The sequence below is a fragment of the Octopus sinensis genome, linkage group LG10 (assembly GCF_006345805.1).
Source record: "Octopus sinensis linkage group LG10, ASM634580v1, whole genome shotgun sequence".
Classification (NCBI taxonomy): Eukaryota; Metazoa; Mollusca; class Cephalopoda; order Octopoda; family Octopodidae; genus Octopus; species Octopus sinensis.
In genome coordinates, this window is record NC_043006.1 from 83,550,335 (window position 1) to 83,565,497 (window position 15,163).

General features: G+C 33.8%; 1 protein-coding gene across 9 annotated transcripts in view; it reads left to right on the forward strand.

The window, feature by feature from the left end:
* The window catches only part of LOC115216655 (FH1/FH2 domain-containing protein 3), a 168,283-nt gene that overhangs the window by 106,681 nt on the left and 46,439 nt on the right, over nucleotides 1-15,163 (forward strand). For all 9 annotated transcript variants that reach the window (XM_029786153.2, XM_029786149.2, XM_029786150.2 and 6 more), the window contains 5 exons: nucleotides 7,395-7,506; nucleotides 11,429-11,523; nucleotides 12,786-12,929; nucleotides 13,434-13,495; nucleotides 14,462-14,608. In XM_029786153.2, coding sequence (XP_029642013.1) covers nucleotides 7,395-7,506; nucleotides 11,429-11,523; nucleotides 12,786-12,929; nucleotides 13,434-13,495; nucleotides 14,462-14,608 — 560 coding nt within the window. The remainder of the gene's footprint in view (nucleotides 1-7,394; nucleotides 7,507-11,428; nucleotides 11,524-12,785; nucleotides 12,930-13,433; nucleotides 13,496-14,461; nucleotides 14,609-15,163) is intronic.

A 15,163-nucleotide genomic window follows, 5' to 3' on the forward strand; every position in this document is an offset into this window, starting at 1 on the left:
AGTGCTGTAGTCAGTGCGGTGGGCACATGACAAACACCATCCGATCGTGGCCGTTCGCCAGCCTCATCTAGCACCTGTGTCGGTGGCACATAAAAACACCATCCGAAGACCCGGCAAGACTAGTCAGGCCATAACCCATGGCCCCTACCTGGGACGTAGTCAGTCCACCTGTGCATACCTTCCTTCTTGTGACACTTGTGAAGACCTGTTGAGGCAAGTGAAAATCAAAACAAATCAAAATAGATGAACATCAATGGAATTTGTATCTTTGTGGTACCAGTGCCGGTGGCACGTGGCACACAAGAAAACCATCCGAACGTGGCCGTAGCCAGTACCGCATCGACTGGCCTCCGTGCTGTGGGCACGTAACAAGCACCATCCGATCGTGGCCGTTTTGCCAGCCTCATCTAGCACCTGTGTCGGTGGCACATAAAAACACCATCCGAGCGTGGCCGTCTGCCAGCCTCGTCTGGCACCTGTGTCGGTGGCACATAAAAAACACCATCCGAGCGTGACCGTTTGCCAGCCTCGTCTGGCACCTGTATCGGTGGCACATAAAATCACCCACTACACTCTCGGAGTGGTTGGCGTTAGGAAGGGCATCCAGCTGTAGAAACACTGCCAGATCTGACTGGACTGGTGCAGCTTTCGGGCTCCCCAGACCCCAGTTGAACCGTCCAACCCATGCTAGCATGGAAAGCGGACGTTAAATGATGATGATGATGATGATGATGATATGCATGTATGTATATATGTATATTTATGTATATATGCATGTATATATGCATGTATATATGTATATATATATGTATGTATATATGTATGTATATATGCATATATGTATATATGTATGGATATATGCAAGTATATATGTATATGTATATATATATATGCATATACATACATATATATATATATATGCATATACATACATATATATATATATACATACATGCATGCATGCATACATACATACATGCATACATACTTACATGCATATATATATATATAATATTCTTCAATAATTTTCTCCTACTTAAGTTAACACTTAAATTTATTAATTATGATGGAACTACACATTTCAGTATTGGAAGATTACAATATATATACATACACACAAATGTATACATATATGAATAAATATATATATATGCAATCATCAGATTTATAATTATTCCAACACGTCTTCAGGTTCTTTTTCAAATATTCTTAATATTACAAAGTATAATTTTTATCTTTAATTTTTAATGTTTAATTTATTGCTTAATTTAACGCTTATTTTTAAAGGGATGTAAAATTAGATAAACAATACTTTGAAAACGAACCTGAAGATATGTTGGAATAATCGTAAATCTAATGATTGCATATATATATATATATATGTGTGTGTGTGTGTGTGTGTGTGTGTGTATGTATATATACATTTGTGTGTATGTATATATATTGTAATCTTCCAATACTGAAACATGTGTAGTTCCGTCATAATTGATAGATTTAAGTGTTAACTTAAGTAGGAGATAATTATTGAAGTATATTATATACCCTGCTGATATACTGCTTATATCTTTTAAAGTATTATTTTGTGATGTGAAAATGGATAACATGAGTTTACTTTCAGATATACTCTTTAGGTTATTTTCTTTGTATTATCTGAAATAGAATACCTGCTTATCTATAAATCCCCCAAAACACTGAATTATTATTGACTTTTAAAGATACTTTGTATATTTCTAGATAAATATATGATAAAGAAGACATGTATGTATATATATAGATATGCATGTATGTATATAAGTCTGTATATATATGTATGTATATATATATGTATTTATGTATATATGTATGTATACATATATATTTATGTATGTGTATGTATATTACAAATAACAGCAACCTATCTACAATTGTTTTCCCATATGAACAGGATTGTGTACGAGATCTATGAAAGTTCCTTTCTTACATTTAAATTAAATTAAAGAAAAATATCTAAAATGCATTTGCAAACATAGAAGTTTGTGGGAGTTTTATCATTCTTCTTCTTCTTCTTCTTCTTCTTATTCTTATTCTTCTTCTTATTATTATTTATTATTATTATTATTATTATTACTATTATTCCAGTGCTAGTTTAGATGTTATTTAAAGCTGTTTCTGGCTTATGAATATACTTCTCTTTGTTGTGACTATGTTCTTTGTTATGACTTTCTATAACTATTAGTTAGTCATGCAGCTAGATATTTTTATGAGAAAAGGAGGAAAAACAGGGTAGCTGTAATGTCGATACCTTTCCGAACAAAAGTAAAATGGTTCCAGCTGGTGTTTGGCTGATGTGGAAATGATATTATTATATATTTTTAGGATTCACAGATGACAAATTCAATAGGAAGGGTATCAGCTTACCATTCACAGAACCAGCAATTCTAATTTCGTTATTGACCCTCACCTGTGTCCAGGAACAAGATACTTATATAACTGCCCACTAGCTATGTCTTTGAAAATGTCTGGCCTAATGGTTAGATTGTTTGTTGGGCTTTCATCATAAGGTTAGGGGTTCAATTCCTAGAACAGACAGAGCATTGTGTCTTTGTAAAACAAAGGAAAGAAAGAAATGATATTTGGTTTTATTTGCTAATTAAACATTTTAATTAAACAATTTGCAGAACTAAACATTAAACCAACACCACTATTTAAGCGATTCTAAAATTTATTACAAGGGAATACTACTATAATATAATATTTCCTAATACTACAATTATTAAAATGAAATGTTAGGGAAATTAAATAGATGCAGACACAGGAGTGGCTATATGGTAAGAAGCTTGCTTCCCAACCACATGGTTCCAGGTTCAATCCCACTGCGTAGCACCTTGTGACTGGATTTGGTAAACAGAAACTGAAAAAATCCCATCATATACACACACAAATGTGTGTGTGTGTCTGTTTATCACCCCACCATCACTTGACAACTGATGCTAGTGTGTTTACATCCCTGTAACTTAGCAGTTCAGTAAAAGAGACTGATAAAATAAGTACTAGGCTTACGAAGAATAAGTCCTGGGGTTGATCTGCTTGACTAAAGGCGGTGCTCCAACATGGCCACAGTCAAATGACTGAAACAAATAAAAGAATAGTTTGTTTAGAAATATTAACTCAGAATCTATGGAGGTGAAATTTTATTGAAAGTAAGGGTTGTAGGGTTAATCATGTTATATTAGCTGTGGATAAAGGATATTTCTTCTGACTCATTACATTCTGAGTTCAAATACTGCCAACTTTGCCTTCCATCCTTGCAGGTTCAGTAAAATAAAGTACCATTTTTGAACACTAGGGTCAATATAATCGACTACCTTGGAATAGCTGACCATCTGCCAAAATTTGAAACCATTGTTGTTGTTTATTTATTTTTTCTTTTCTTTAAATCCCCTACTTCAAACAGTCATACGTCAAAATCAATGGGAGTGACCATCATCATTATTATTAAGGCAGTGAGCTAGGAGAATCATTAGCATACTGGACAAAATGCTTAGCAGTGTTTTAACTTTGCCTTTCACCCTTTTGGTGGGGGGTCACTAAAATAAGGACAAGTTGAGTACTAGGGTTGATATCATTGACTTATCCCCTCCCCACAAATTCCAGGTCTTGTGCCTATAGTAGAAAGGTTTATTGATATTATTATTAAGGCAATAAGTTGACATATCATTAGCATGCTGGGCAAAATGCTTAGCGGCACTTCTTCCAACTTTACATTCTGAGTTCAAATTCCATTGCGGTCAACTTTCATCCTTTGCCTTTCATCCTTTCGGGGTCAATAAAATAAGTACAAGCAGTTACGCACTGGCGTCAATGTAATCGACTTAATCCCTTCCCCCAAATTTGAGGCCTTGTGCTTCTAGTAGAAAGGATTATTATTATTATTATTATTATTATTATTATTATTATGTTTTGTGTGTGGTGAAGCATGTGACAGCACAGATTTGCAAGTGAGAGTTGTCAACTGCCTCAACCAACCACTGATATTATATTAACTATATTAATACACAAAATTATTAGATTAACGTAAATTTCCTGTTTTTTTTTTTCTTTCTCAACACCTTTCTTCATACTCATTTAAGTGCCTGGTTAATCTGTCTACATGTTTGTCCTCTCTCTCATTCTGTCTGTCTCTCAGTTTCCATCTCTTCTTTCTTTACCCCTCTTTCCATTTTCCACATGTGGTTATGAAATTCGCAGCTACATACGCTGGTATACAGAATATTAATACTACTGTTACATCTTTACAATGACATAATCAGCAGAGTAACCAATGTAAGCAAGTATCTAAAAATATACATCTGAAGAAATGGATGGCTGCAATGAGGAGGATAATGGTGATGATAATGTGGATTTTTCATATTTGCAAATTGAGGGATATTTGTGAGGAAAAGATTTAAAAAATTACATTAAAGGAAGTCAGAGGAACAAAACTAATTACTATATATCATTTAATTCAGCACTCTGCCTTTACCTTCTTATAATAATATTTTCTAATGAAGATATTTTTTTAGGGGGAACAGAGGTCATTGTACTTCACTGGTACTTTATTTTATCAGCTTTGGAAAGATGAAAAAATGCCAAGTCGCTCCTTGATGGGATTTACTTTCTGAACATCAAGAGCTATAACTAAATATTAAAAGGCATTTTGTCCATTGTTTTAACAATTCTGCCTACTCACTGCCTCACTGCTCTTGCTTTCGTCATCATCAGCAGCATTTTGTGACTAGTTTTTCCATTCTTCATGGGTTAGGCAGGCTTTCTCCATTACAAGGTCTTGCCACTTGTTGTGGTCCTATGTAATTTCCGTCATTGAAGTTCAGTATCCTGAGATAAGCCTTCACTACTTCTTCCCATATTTTCCTCTTCTCCACACTCTTCCCACTTGGAATTCTCGCCACTTCACCCACCTGTCATTCTATTTATGCATCACATACCTTTCTGTACCATTATAATCTTCTCTCCAGCATTCTAACAGTTGATTCCTCTTATCTTCATTTTCTCTCAGTCCAGCTGTCTTCCATACTCTGTCATTCATGCATCGCTCAGAACATGCTCACTTATTTAATATCATTCCCACCTACACTTATCCTGTGCATTCAATGCCCATATTTCCTACCATGCTATATTAGAAAGCATCCTACAATCTGCCCTTTATTCAGAGAGAGAACCCTTTTATTATCAGTAAAAGTATTCTTTTATCTGTTCCAGTCTAAAAAAAAACTCGCCATGCTGGAGCACTGCCATTAACAGTAATAACAGTTCCCTAAACATTTTTCTACTATATCCTTACTCTGGCTACTATTCAAATTTCTTTTTTCAATTGCTTACTGAGAGGAGAAATGACAAAGTCTATGACCTTTTTTAAGTCCTCCAAAACTGAAGGAAGAATGAAGGAAGTTGTCATCAGACTGATGACCCGGTCTGAATGTTTAAGACAATGGTTTCCACTAAAAGTCACTCAAGGACTAGATGGTGGCATTAAGCTAGGAGATACATTAAGTCTATGCTGTAAAGATAATAATAATAATAATAATAATCCTTTCTACTATAGGCACAAGGCCTGAAATTTTGGAGGAGGGGGTAAGTTAATTACATCAACCCCAGGACTCAACTGGTACTTAATTTATCAACCCCAAAAGGATGAATAGTAAATTCGGCCTCTGTGGAATTTGAACTCAAGGCATAGCAACAAGTGAAATACCGCTAATCATTTCACCCAGCGTGCTATTATAGGCACAAGGCTTCAAATTTTGGAGGAGGGGTCTAGTCAATTTGACCCTGAAGGATGAAAGGCAAAGTCCACCTCAGTGACATTTGAACTCGGAACATAAAGCTAGAAAGAATATTGCTAAGCATTTTGTCCACCATGTTAAGGAATCTGCCAAAATGAAATCCTTTCTATTATAGGCACAAGGCCTGAAATTTGGAGGCAGGGGCCTGGTCAATTACAGTGATCCCAGTGTTTCACAGATACTTAATTTATCGATCCCAAAAGGATGAAAGGCAAAGTAAACCTTTACAGAATTTGAACTCGGGACCTACAGGCAGACAAAATATCACTAAGCTTCCACCTGGCATACTAATGACACTGCCAGCTCACCACCTTCATCATCATCATCATCATCGTTTAACGTCCGTTCTCCATGCTAGCATGGGTTGGACAGTTCGACCGGGGATCTGGGAAGCCAGAAGGCTGCACCAGGCTCCAGTCTGATCTGGCAGTGTTTCTACAGTTGGATGCCCTTCCTAATGCCAACCACTCCGTGAGTGTAGTGGGTGCTTTTTACGTGCCACCTGCACAGATGCCAGGTGAGGCTAGCAATGGCCACGATCGGATTGGTGCATTTTACGTGCCACCGGCAGGGAAGCCAGTCGAGGCGGCACTGGCATCGGCCACAATTCGGATGGTGCTTTTTACGTGCCACCTTCATAATAATGATAATTATGATGATGCTAATAATTTCATAATAGGTACAGGGGTGAAGTAGTTTAGTCAGTTATGTTGACCCAGTAATTGGCTGAGATATATTTTACTGATCTCAGAAAGATGGAAAACAAGATTGACTCCAGAAAGTTTTAAACTCAAATCCTCAAGGAACCTAACAAAATAAAGTTTCTTGACACTTTACTAACTCCGTCACTTTACCAGCATCACTGACATGAACAAACATATTTCACAGAGTTGTTTGGTCATTGACTTCTACAGAAAGATGCCTACTTATTTATTTATTTATTTATCTTATAATGTATATACTATTATAGAAAAAAAAGAAATAACTAAAATTGGAATGGGACTTTCTTAATATTTCCTCAATTCTCCGGTAGTTTTGCGGTCACCACATTCTTCCTGGTAACAGTCGTAAATCCTTTTTATAGTAAGTGATCAAAAGCACTTCTCAATTCCCATGTATCTTCTTATGGTGCTGGAATGGGGGCGATTTGAGTAGGAGATTTTTGTCAAGTGTTTTCCGGCTATTTACCGGCTTCCCCTTTTTACAGACATTCCAGCATTAGTTAACTCAAAGTATATATACACATGCACTCATATATATGTACATGTGTGTGCATACACACACACACACACACACACATACACATACATACATATATATAGATATAAATATATATATATATTATATATATATATATATATAATATATATATATATATATATATATATATATATATATATATATATATAATATATATAAGTATAATATAAACATTAGTTGTGGAGATTATTTGTGGGAAGCAGTCTTAGTTTCTATTCAGCAATTATGGTAGCCAATGTGCTAGAAGACCCTGACAGTTTTCTTTGTCAAGCTCCAGCTTACAACATGTGTACTTGTTCTCTGTTTTTGCAGCATAGACTTGTAGTGAAAACTGCCCTGAAGCTACTATTAGTGTTTGTGGAATACTCTGAGCTGAACACCCAGCTACTCCTTCGAGCAATCAATAATGTGGACAGACAACGTGGTAAGTTTTTTTTTTTTTTTGAAATTTAGCATTTGTTTTATTACTTTTATTTATTTTATTTATTGGCAAGTGAGAACATATTTGAAGTTTTCTTTATCGTCAGTGGAACACACACACACCTGATTACCTTGAATTGTTTATTAGCTTGCAAAGCACTTCACAATGGATTTGTGTTGCTGTTTTTCAAGTTGTCCAATATTTGGTCAAGATAAAAAGTTTAAAGAGAAAAAGGATAGAGTACTAGAGTTTACTATTTGTTAGCTGATATGATGTCAAATCACTTTCACCTGATAACAAGTGCTAATTAATAATTTATAATTATTATCATTATTATAAGTCAAATTGCATGGGATGATTACAGTATTTATTTATCTGTTGTTTGTTTGTAATGTTCTTTCCTATCATAGTTCGTTTTCAACTACATTGCACACATATCATCATTGTTTAATGTTTGCCTTCCATGCTGGCATGGATCGAATGGTTTGATAAGAGCCAGCCAGTCACAAGCCTGCACCACACTTCTGTGTCTGTTTTGGCTTGGCTTTTTTCAGCTGGATGCCCTTCCTAACACCAACCACCCAGCAGAGTGGACTAAGTGCTTTTTATGTGGCACAAGCACATATATATATATATATATATATATGTACGCACATATGTGTGTGTGGATTTGTGTTTGTTCCCTACCACCATTTGACAATTGGTGTTGGTGTATCCCCATAACTCAGCAGTTTGGCAAAAGGAATTAATAGAATAATTACCAGACTTTACAAAAAATGTAATAAGTATTGGGATCAATTCATGCAACTAAAATTTTTCAAGGAGGTGCCCCAGTAGGGCTGTCAAGCAATGAATATAAGTTGTTTTTTTTTATTGACAACAATAAAAATGAGTCATAAATTATAAAATAGATGCTTCTAAATGATATTCATAAATTAATTCTTAACTGGCCCTCATGCCGGTGGCATGTAAAAGCACCCACTACACTTCCGGAGTGGTTGGCATAAGGGAGGGTATCCAGCTGTAGGAACTCTGCCAGATCAGATTGGAGCCTGGTGCAGCCATCTGGTTCGCCAGTCCTCAGTCAAATCATCCAACCCATGCTAGCATGGAAAGCGGACGTTAAACGATGATGATGAATTCTTATTATATATGGAACAAAAGTTATAAGAATAAAAATGTTTTTTCTTATACTTTAAATTGCATAAAGACTTTATTATAATCTTGTGTACGTATGCACATCATGACAACGCACCAACACCCACACATGTATAAATAGTGCCTGTTTGTACTTTAGTGCAAGAACACTAAGTACTCACTGTACATTTGTACCAGAAGTGTATTATTTTCTCACACTTAAAGGTTTCATGCAGGTGACTAACATCAGCTGTAAACATCAATAGGCCTGGAATTTTTTATGTATGAAGATTGTGACTTTACTAACACACTGTCATATATATTTGTGCAGGTGGATTTTAATGACAAATAAATATTACTTATTTATATAGTTAGCTATTAAGACTAAATCAAAAGTAATTAATGTAAGTCGTACAATGTAATATAATAACTTTATAATAAATGTGAGAAGTGACATTCAAAATGAAATTACAAAAATGTACAAGAATTGTGATTTGTTAATAGAGATATTAATCTTGGCCATCTGTTTTAAGAACTCGTTTTAGCTCTTTCATTAGAGGAATTGTAGAACTTCTTCTTCAGTAACTAAGTAACTAAGACTGCTTCTTCAGTAACTAAAACATTCAACCCTCTTGATACCAATCTGCCTGAGACCACTCTTGATTCTGTGTTATAAATTTACTGGTTTAAAGTGCTCTAAATCAAAACTTTCTGTCAAAATTTCATGTTAATTTATGTTCCAAACACCAGCTTAATAGTGACAAATTCTTTCTAATCTTCAAAATCAATTGATTCAAAGGTAGTGTAGTATTTTGACAGAAATATGGTGACAGGACAGTTGAAAATATGTTTGATGTGATAGTCACTGTAAAGCCATTCTTTTAACTTTTACTAATGCCAAGAACTCAATAATTTGATATGTTGTGTGTGTGTGAATGTGTGTACATATATATGCATAAATAAATATATATATATATATAGTTTTATTGAATATAAAGGCTATTAGGTCAAGGCCTTCAGCCTTTGGTTGTTGACTTGAGGCTTTTTATTATACAGCGTGGGAAAAATGTACATCAGTCAATTTTTCCATAAATCTGTGAATCTTACAATGTGAAACCATTTTTCTCCACTTGTTTTCTTTATTTTTTCCTTAAGTTTTTTAGTTTTATTTCTGCTGTCCATTTGCTGTCACAGACTAAAATTTAATTTCTTTTTATTTATTTATTCTTATTTTTAGTTTATGTTTATCAAGACATTCTAAGTTTCTACAATGTTCCTTACATAATAAAGAAGCTATACTTAAAAATAATTATTCAAATTGACTCACATTGTAATTAGCAGTTTGTATTGCAAATTGCTTTATAAACATTCACAGACTGTGGTAAAATGGTGAATCAAATAGAAATTTTATATAGGTTTAACACATATAATAATTGTTTAAGTCCCCTATCCCTTTATTATTATTATTATTATTATTATTATTATTATTATTACTTTTTTTTTATTATTATTATCATTATTATTATTATTATTATTATTATTATTATCATTATTAAGGTGGCAAGCTGGCAGAAACATTAGCATGCTTGGCAAAATGCTTAGCTGTATTTCATGTCTTCACATTCTGAATTCAAATGCCACCAGGATTGGGCTTTACCTTTCATCCTTTCAGAGTCAGTAAACTAAGTACCAGTTACACACTGGGGTTGATATAATTGACTGGTACCCTCCCCCAAAATTTCAGGCCTTGTGCTTATAGTAGAAAGGATTATTATTGTTGTTGTTGTTGTTAAGGCAGCAAGCTGGAATCATTAGCATGCTGGATGAAATGCTTAGTGCTATTTCATCTGTCTTGACATTCTGAGTTCAAATTCCACCGATCAACTTTGTCTTTCATCCTTTCGGGCTCGATAAATTAAATACCAATTGAGTGCTGGGTTCAATGTAATCAACTGGTCCCCTCCCCCAAAATTTCAGATCTTGTGCTTGTAGTAGAAAGGATTATTATTATTATTTATTTATTTATTTATTATTATTATCATTATTATTAAGGTGGGGATCTGGCCGAATCATTAGCACACCTGGCAAATTACTTAGCAGCATTTCATCAATGTTCTGAGTTCAAATTTTGCTGAAGTCAACTTTGCTTTTCATCCTTTCAGGATTAATGAAATAAGTACAAGTTGAGCACTAGGGTCAATGTAATTGAATGTACACCTCCCACAAATTTTTCAGGCCTTGTGCCTATAACAGAAAGGGTTATTAAGGTAGTGAGCTGACTGAGACATTAACACACTGGGAAAATTGCTTAGCAACATTTTGTCTCTCGTCACGTTCTGAGTTCAAATTCTGCTGAGGTCGACTTTGCCTTTTATCCTTTTGGGGTCGATGAAATGAGTACCACTTGAACACTGGGGTCAATGTAATTGACTTTTCCCCTTCCACCCAAACTTGAGGTCTTGTGCCTGTATATCTTCTTTTCTTTATAAGACTGATGTCCACACAAAAAGGTTGAAAATTTTCATGCTGTGAATGATCTATCAAAATAGAAAAGATATTAGATATAATTTATGTTAGTTTCTAAATAAATTTTTAATATTATTTAATATACAAAAAAACAAAAGCCTCTTTGAATATTAAGTATTGATATCTTTTTTAATAATATTGTTCATTAAAGTTCATTTATAAACGTCTAAAAACTTCTATTCTGTAATAGCTACCTTGGAAATAATTATTGCTATCATAGATGTTTATATTTTATTTATGTCTTACTCTTCTCTATGTTTAGGGGCGAAACCATGGACAAACGTCATGAATATTCTGGATGAAAAAGGCGGGTCAGATTCTGAGCTTTTAAATTATGCTATGACCCTTATTAATAAGGTATGTGAACCAGACTTTTGATTTATGTTGCTCAGTTTGAGAGTTACTAATAGCTATCACATTTCATAGTTTGCTCAAGAGAAAACCTTGTTATAAATGGAAACAAAAGAAAAAAACTTACAAAACCAAAAATCTGTAATTAATTGATTCCTACATAATTTCTATATTTAGTATTTATATATGTAAACTATTATATAAATGACAACTTCTTTTTCAATTTCTGTTATCATCAGTAAAATGTTAATTTAAAATGTAACAACTGTAATCATCATCATCATCATCATCATTTAACATCTGCCTTCCATGCAGGCATGGGTGGAACAATATAATTGTAATCATAATTTTAGGAGCTAACATCTACTCTTTTATATATGTCTGCTCTGTCTTTAATGTATCTATGATCATCATTAGGTGTTTTATTCTCAGATATGTACATGGTACTGGGTTGAACTTGAAGAACTAAGAATCTTTATGCCTATAAACTAAGTAATGATATTTTTATAAGACCATTGACATATTTCTTAGTACTTTGTACACCTCCAGAAATAACATACCTGATGAGGATCAGAGGTCAAACTGATCAAAATGTAATGTAGATGTAAATATTACACTATGTAACGTAATTTTTATCTATCTATTTATTTAATTTATTTTGTCTTTGGTCAGTAAGAATTATTTCCTATTTGCTTCTGTCTAGAAATCAAAGGAAATGACTACTATTCCTTTCAAACTTTACTTTTGTGACTTGGGCATCAATGAAGCTGACTTATTTTCCATTACATCTCAGACAGACTCAGTGCTGTGTTGCTGAAGCAGAAATATCATTATAGCAAATATTCTGCTCAATACCACAGATTTGCTTGTCAGTTATTTGACCATAACCTGTTGAGCATGTCCCTTAGTGGCTGATGATATATGCATCTCTGATCATGAGCAGAAGTAGTGGGGGAGCATCAAAGTCATGTGTTGAGAGGGATTCTTTGGGATTTGAATAACTGTAACAAAAGCATACTTTCTAAGGGTAAGCAAATAGGAAATAACAATTGCTACCCAAGGACAAAAATTATGTTACACAGTGTTATTTAAAAAATTTTCCTCTCCACGAATGAAGGTTAATCATTTTCATCCATTTCATTTCCTCTTGTTTCACACTGGCATGAGTTGGGCAATATTCTGTGCCTGGATGCCCTTCTTGATGCCAAACATTACATACACACATCTACACACTTATCTACAAAACTGTTTTGTTTGCTTCTTTGTAGGTGTTATATGCCATTCCTGATCAAGATACATTCTATGATGTCAGTGATGCTCTGGAAGAACTTGGTATGGAACGTATCACGAAGAAGCACATGAGAAAGAAGGGAACTGATGAAGAACTGATGAAGCAATTTCAAAATTATGATGTAAGTTGTAGGATTGAAAGCTTTCACCTTGAAAATTGATAAAACATTCTAATTAGAGTTGATTTTTCAAAAATATTGTGTTTATGACATTATCAGATGTGTCCTTTCTTGTTTTCTAAGGAAGATAGTGTATAATGTGAGGCAGAATTTGCTGCTATTTTTAGCAGATTAAGTGACTATGTTTGCCTTTGATGATGAAATAGATAAAATTTAGCTACATTGTCTTAGTATTGAACCCAGGAATGTAGACTTCATTCACTGACTGCTTACTACCTGGGCTATGTTATTTGATGAATTGGACCCAATCAATGGAGAAAGCTTTGAACAACAATCTCATAAATTGTTTTATAACTAAATAATTGTTTCATGTTACATATAACTGGAAATTAAAACCAAACACACATACGTGTTTATATATATATATATATATATATATATATATATATTGTATTTATAGTGATAGTTTTTATTTATGCTTTATTTCATTGAACTTAACTTTCACAGATTGCTTTACGACATGAAGATGGCAATGATGGTTTTGAAATCAGTCAAATGGGAAGCCTTCGGTAAGTGAAGTGACTAGTGCATTTTTTTATTTTTTTTAAACACTTCATAAGCTTTTATAAAATCATGACTAAATTAAGAGTAATTTTAAATATTTTAACAAATGCATGCATCATCATCATTACTATCATTATCGTTTTGACATCCAATTTCCCGTGCTTGCTTGGACCAGACTGGATTTGTTGAGGCAGATTTTATATGGAAGAATACCTTTCCTGTTTCCAAGCAAGACAATATTTCCCCTTTGTGGGACATGCTTCCATAAAATACTAAACACAATGGACTCTTGTTTACAACTATTATGTGATGTCAAGACAAATAGACTCAAATACACATATTCATATACACATATATATATACATATATATATACATATGTACATATATATACATATATATATATATATATACATATATATATATACATATGTACAACAGGCTTCTTTTAGTTTCTGTCTACCAAATCCACTGACAATGCTTTGGCTAGCCCAGAGTTATAGGTGGAGACATTAGCCCAAGATGCCATGCAGTGAAACTGAACCTAAAACCATGTGATTGAGAAACGAACTTCTTCACCACACAGCCATACCAGCAGGAATTTCTATATATTCATTTACTTTGTGTTGGTTTCATTTATTCTTCAGTTTTAAACCATCAGTAATGAATAATTAATAACGTACCTTTCTGAATTGAAAAATAAATTCTTAGGATTAATCAGTTTTGGAGGTTCAGAATAAAAGATTTTTGTTATTGATTAAACATTTAATGTTAACTTTGTGAAGTAACTAGAATAACTTCATTTCTTTCGAACGAGAATTTATATTCATTCTTTTACTGGTTCTAGCCATCAGGTTACAACCATGCTGTCACACATCTTTAAAATTATTTAATTTCTTTTTCTTATAGATTAAGTTGTCTTTGCTGAATTAATTTTATATTGCTTTTTTTTTTTTCAATATGAATGTTTAGACTTGTGCCAAGAGTTCCATGTGAAGAAGAACGAAAGAGCCGCAGATATGCAAAATATAAGAGCCCAAGGTTTGCCCCACCTGAGTCTGCTTTGAGTAAAATGAAAGGTGCTGAAGAGTATAAGGAAAAGAAAATGAAAGAGATGCAGTAAGTATTTCAAATTTTGTTTCAACTACACATATATAAGGAGTACAAATGAAATATACTCTGTTCTGAAGACTGCTCTGTAGATGTAATGTTTTCTTCAATTTTTTAAAGTATGATTAAATTGAATCTGGCACAGAACTAAAACAATAATGTTTATTACTCAATATTAGATACAACCAATTTGTTTATGGCTTTTATTGAAGCATAAAAGAAATTTACTGCTGATTGTATAATGGTACTCTCTCGGGTAGTGAAGGTGTACGACTTACTGATTGGGGTATTCAGCTAACAATCATAAGGTTATGGGTTCAATGCCTGGTGATGTGTTGTGCCCTTGAGCAAGACACTTTATTTCACATTGCTCCAGTCCACTCAGCTGGCAAAAATGAGTAGTACCTGTACTTCAAAGGGCCAGCCTTATCACACCCTGTGTCACGCTGAATCTTCCTGGGAACTACGCTAAGGGTACACTTGTCAGTGGAGTGCTCAACCATTTGCATGTTAATTTCATGAGCAAGCTGTTCCATTGATTAGATCAGCTGGAACCCTCGTTGT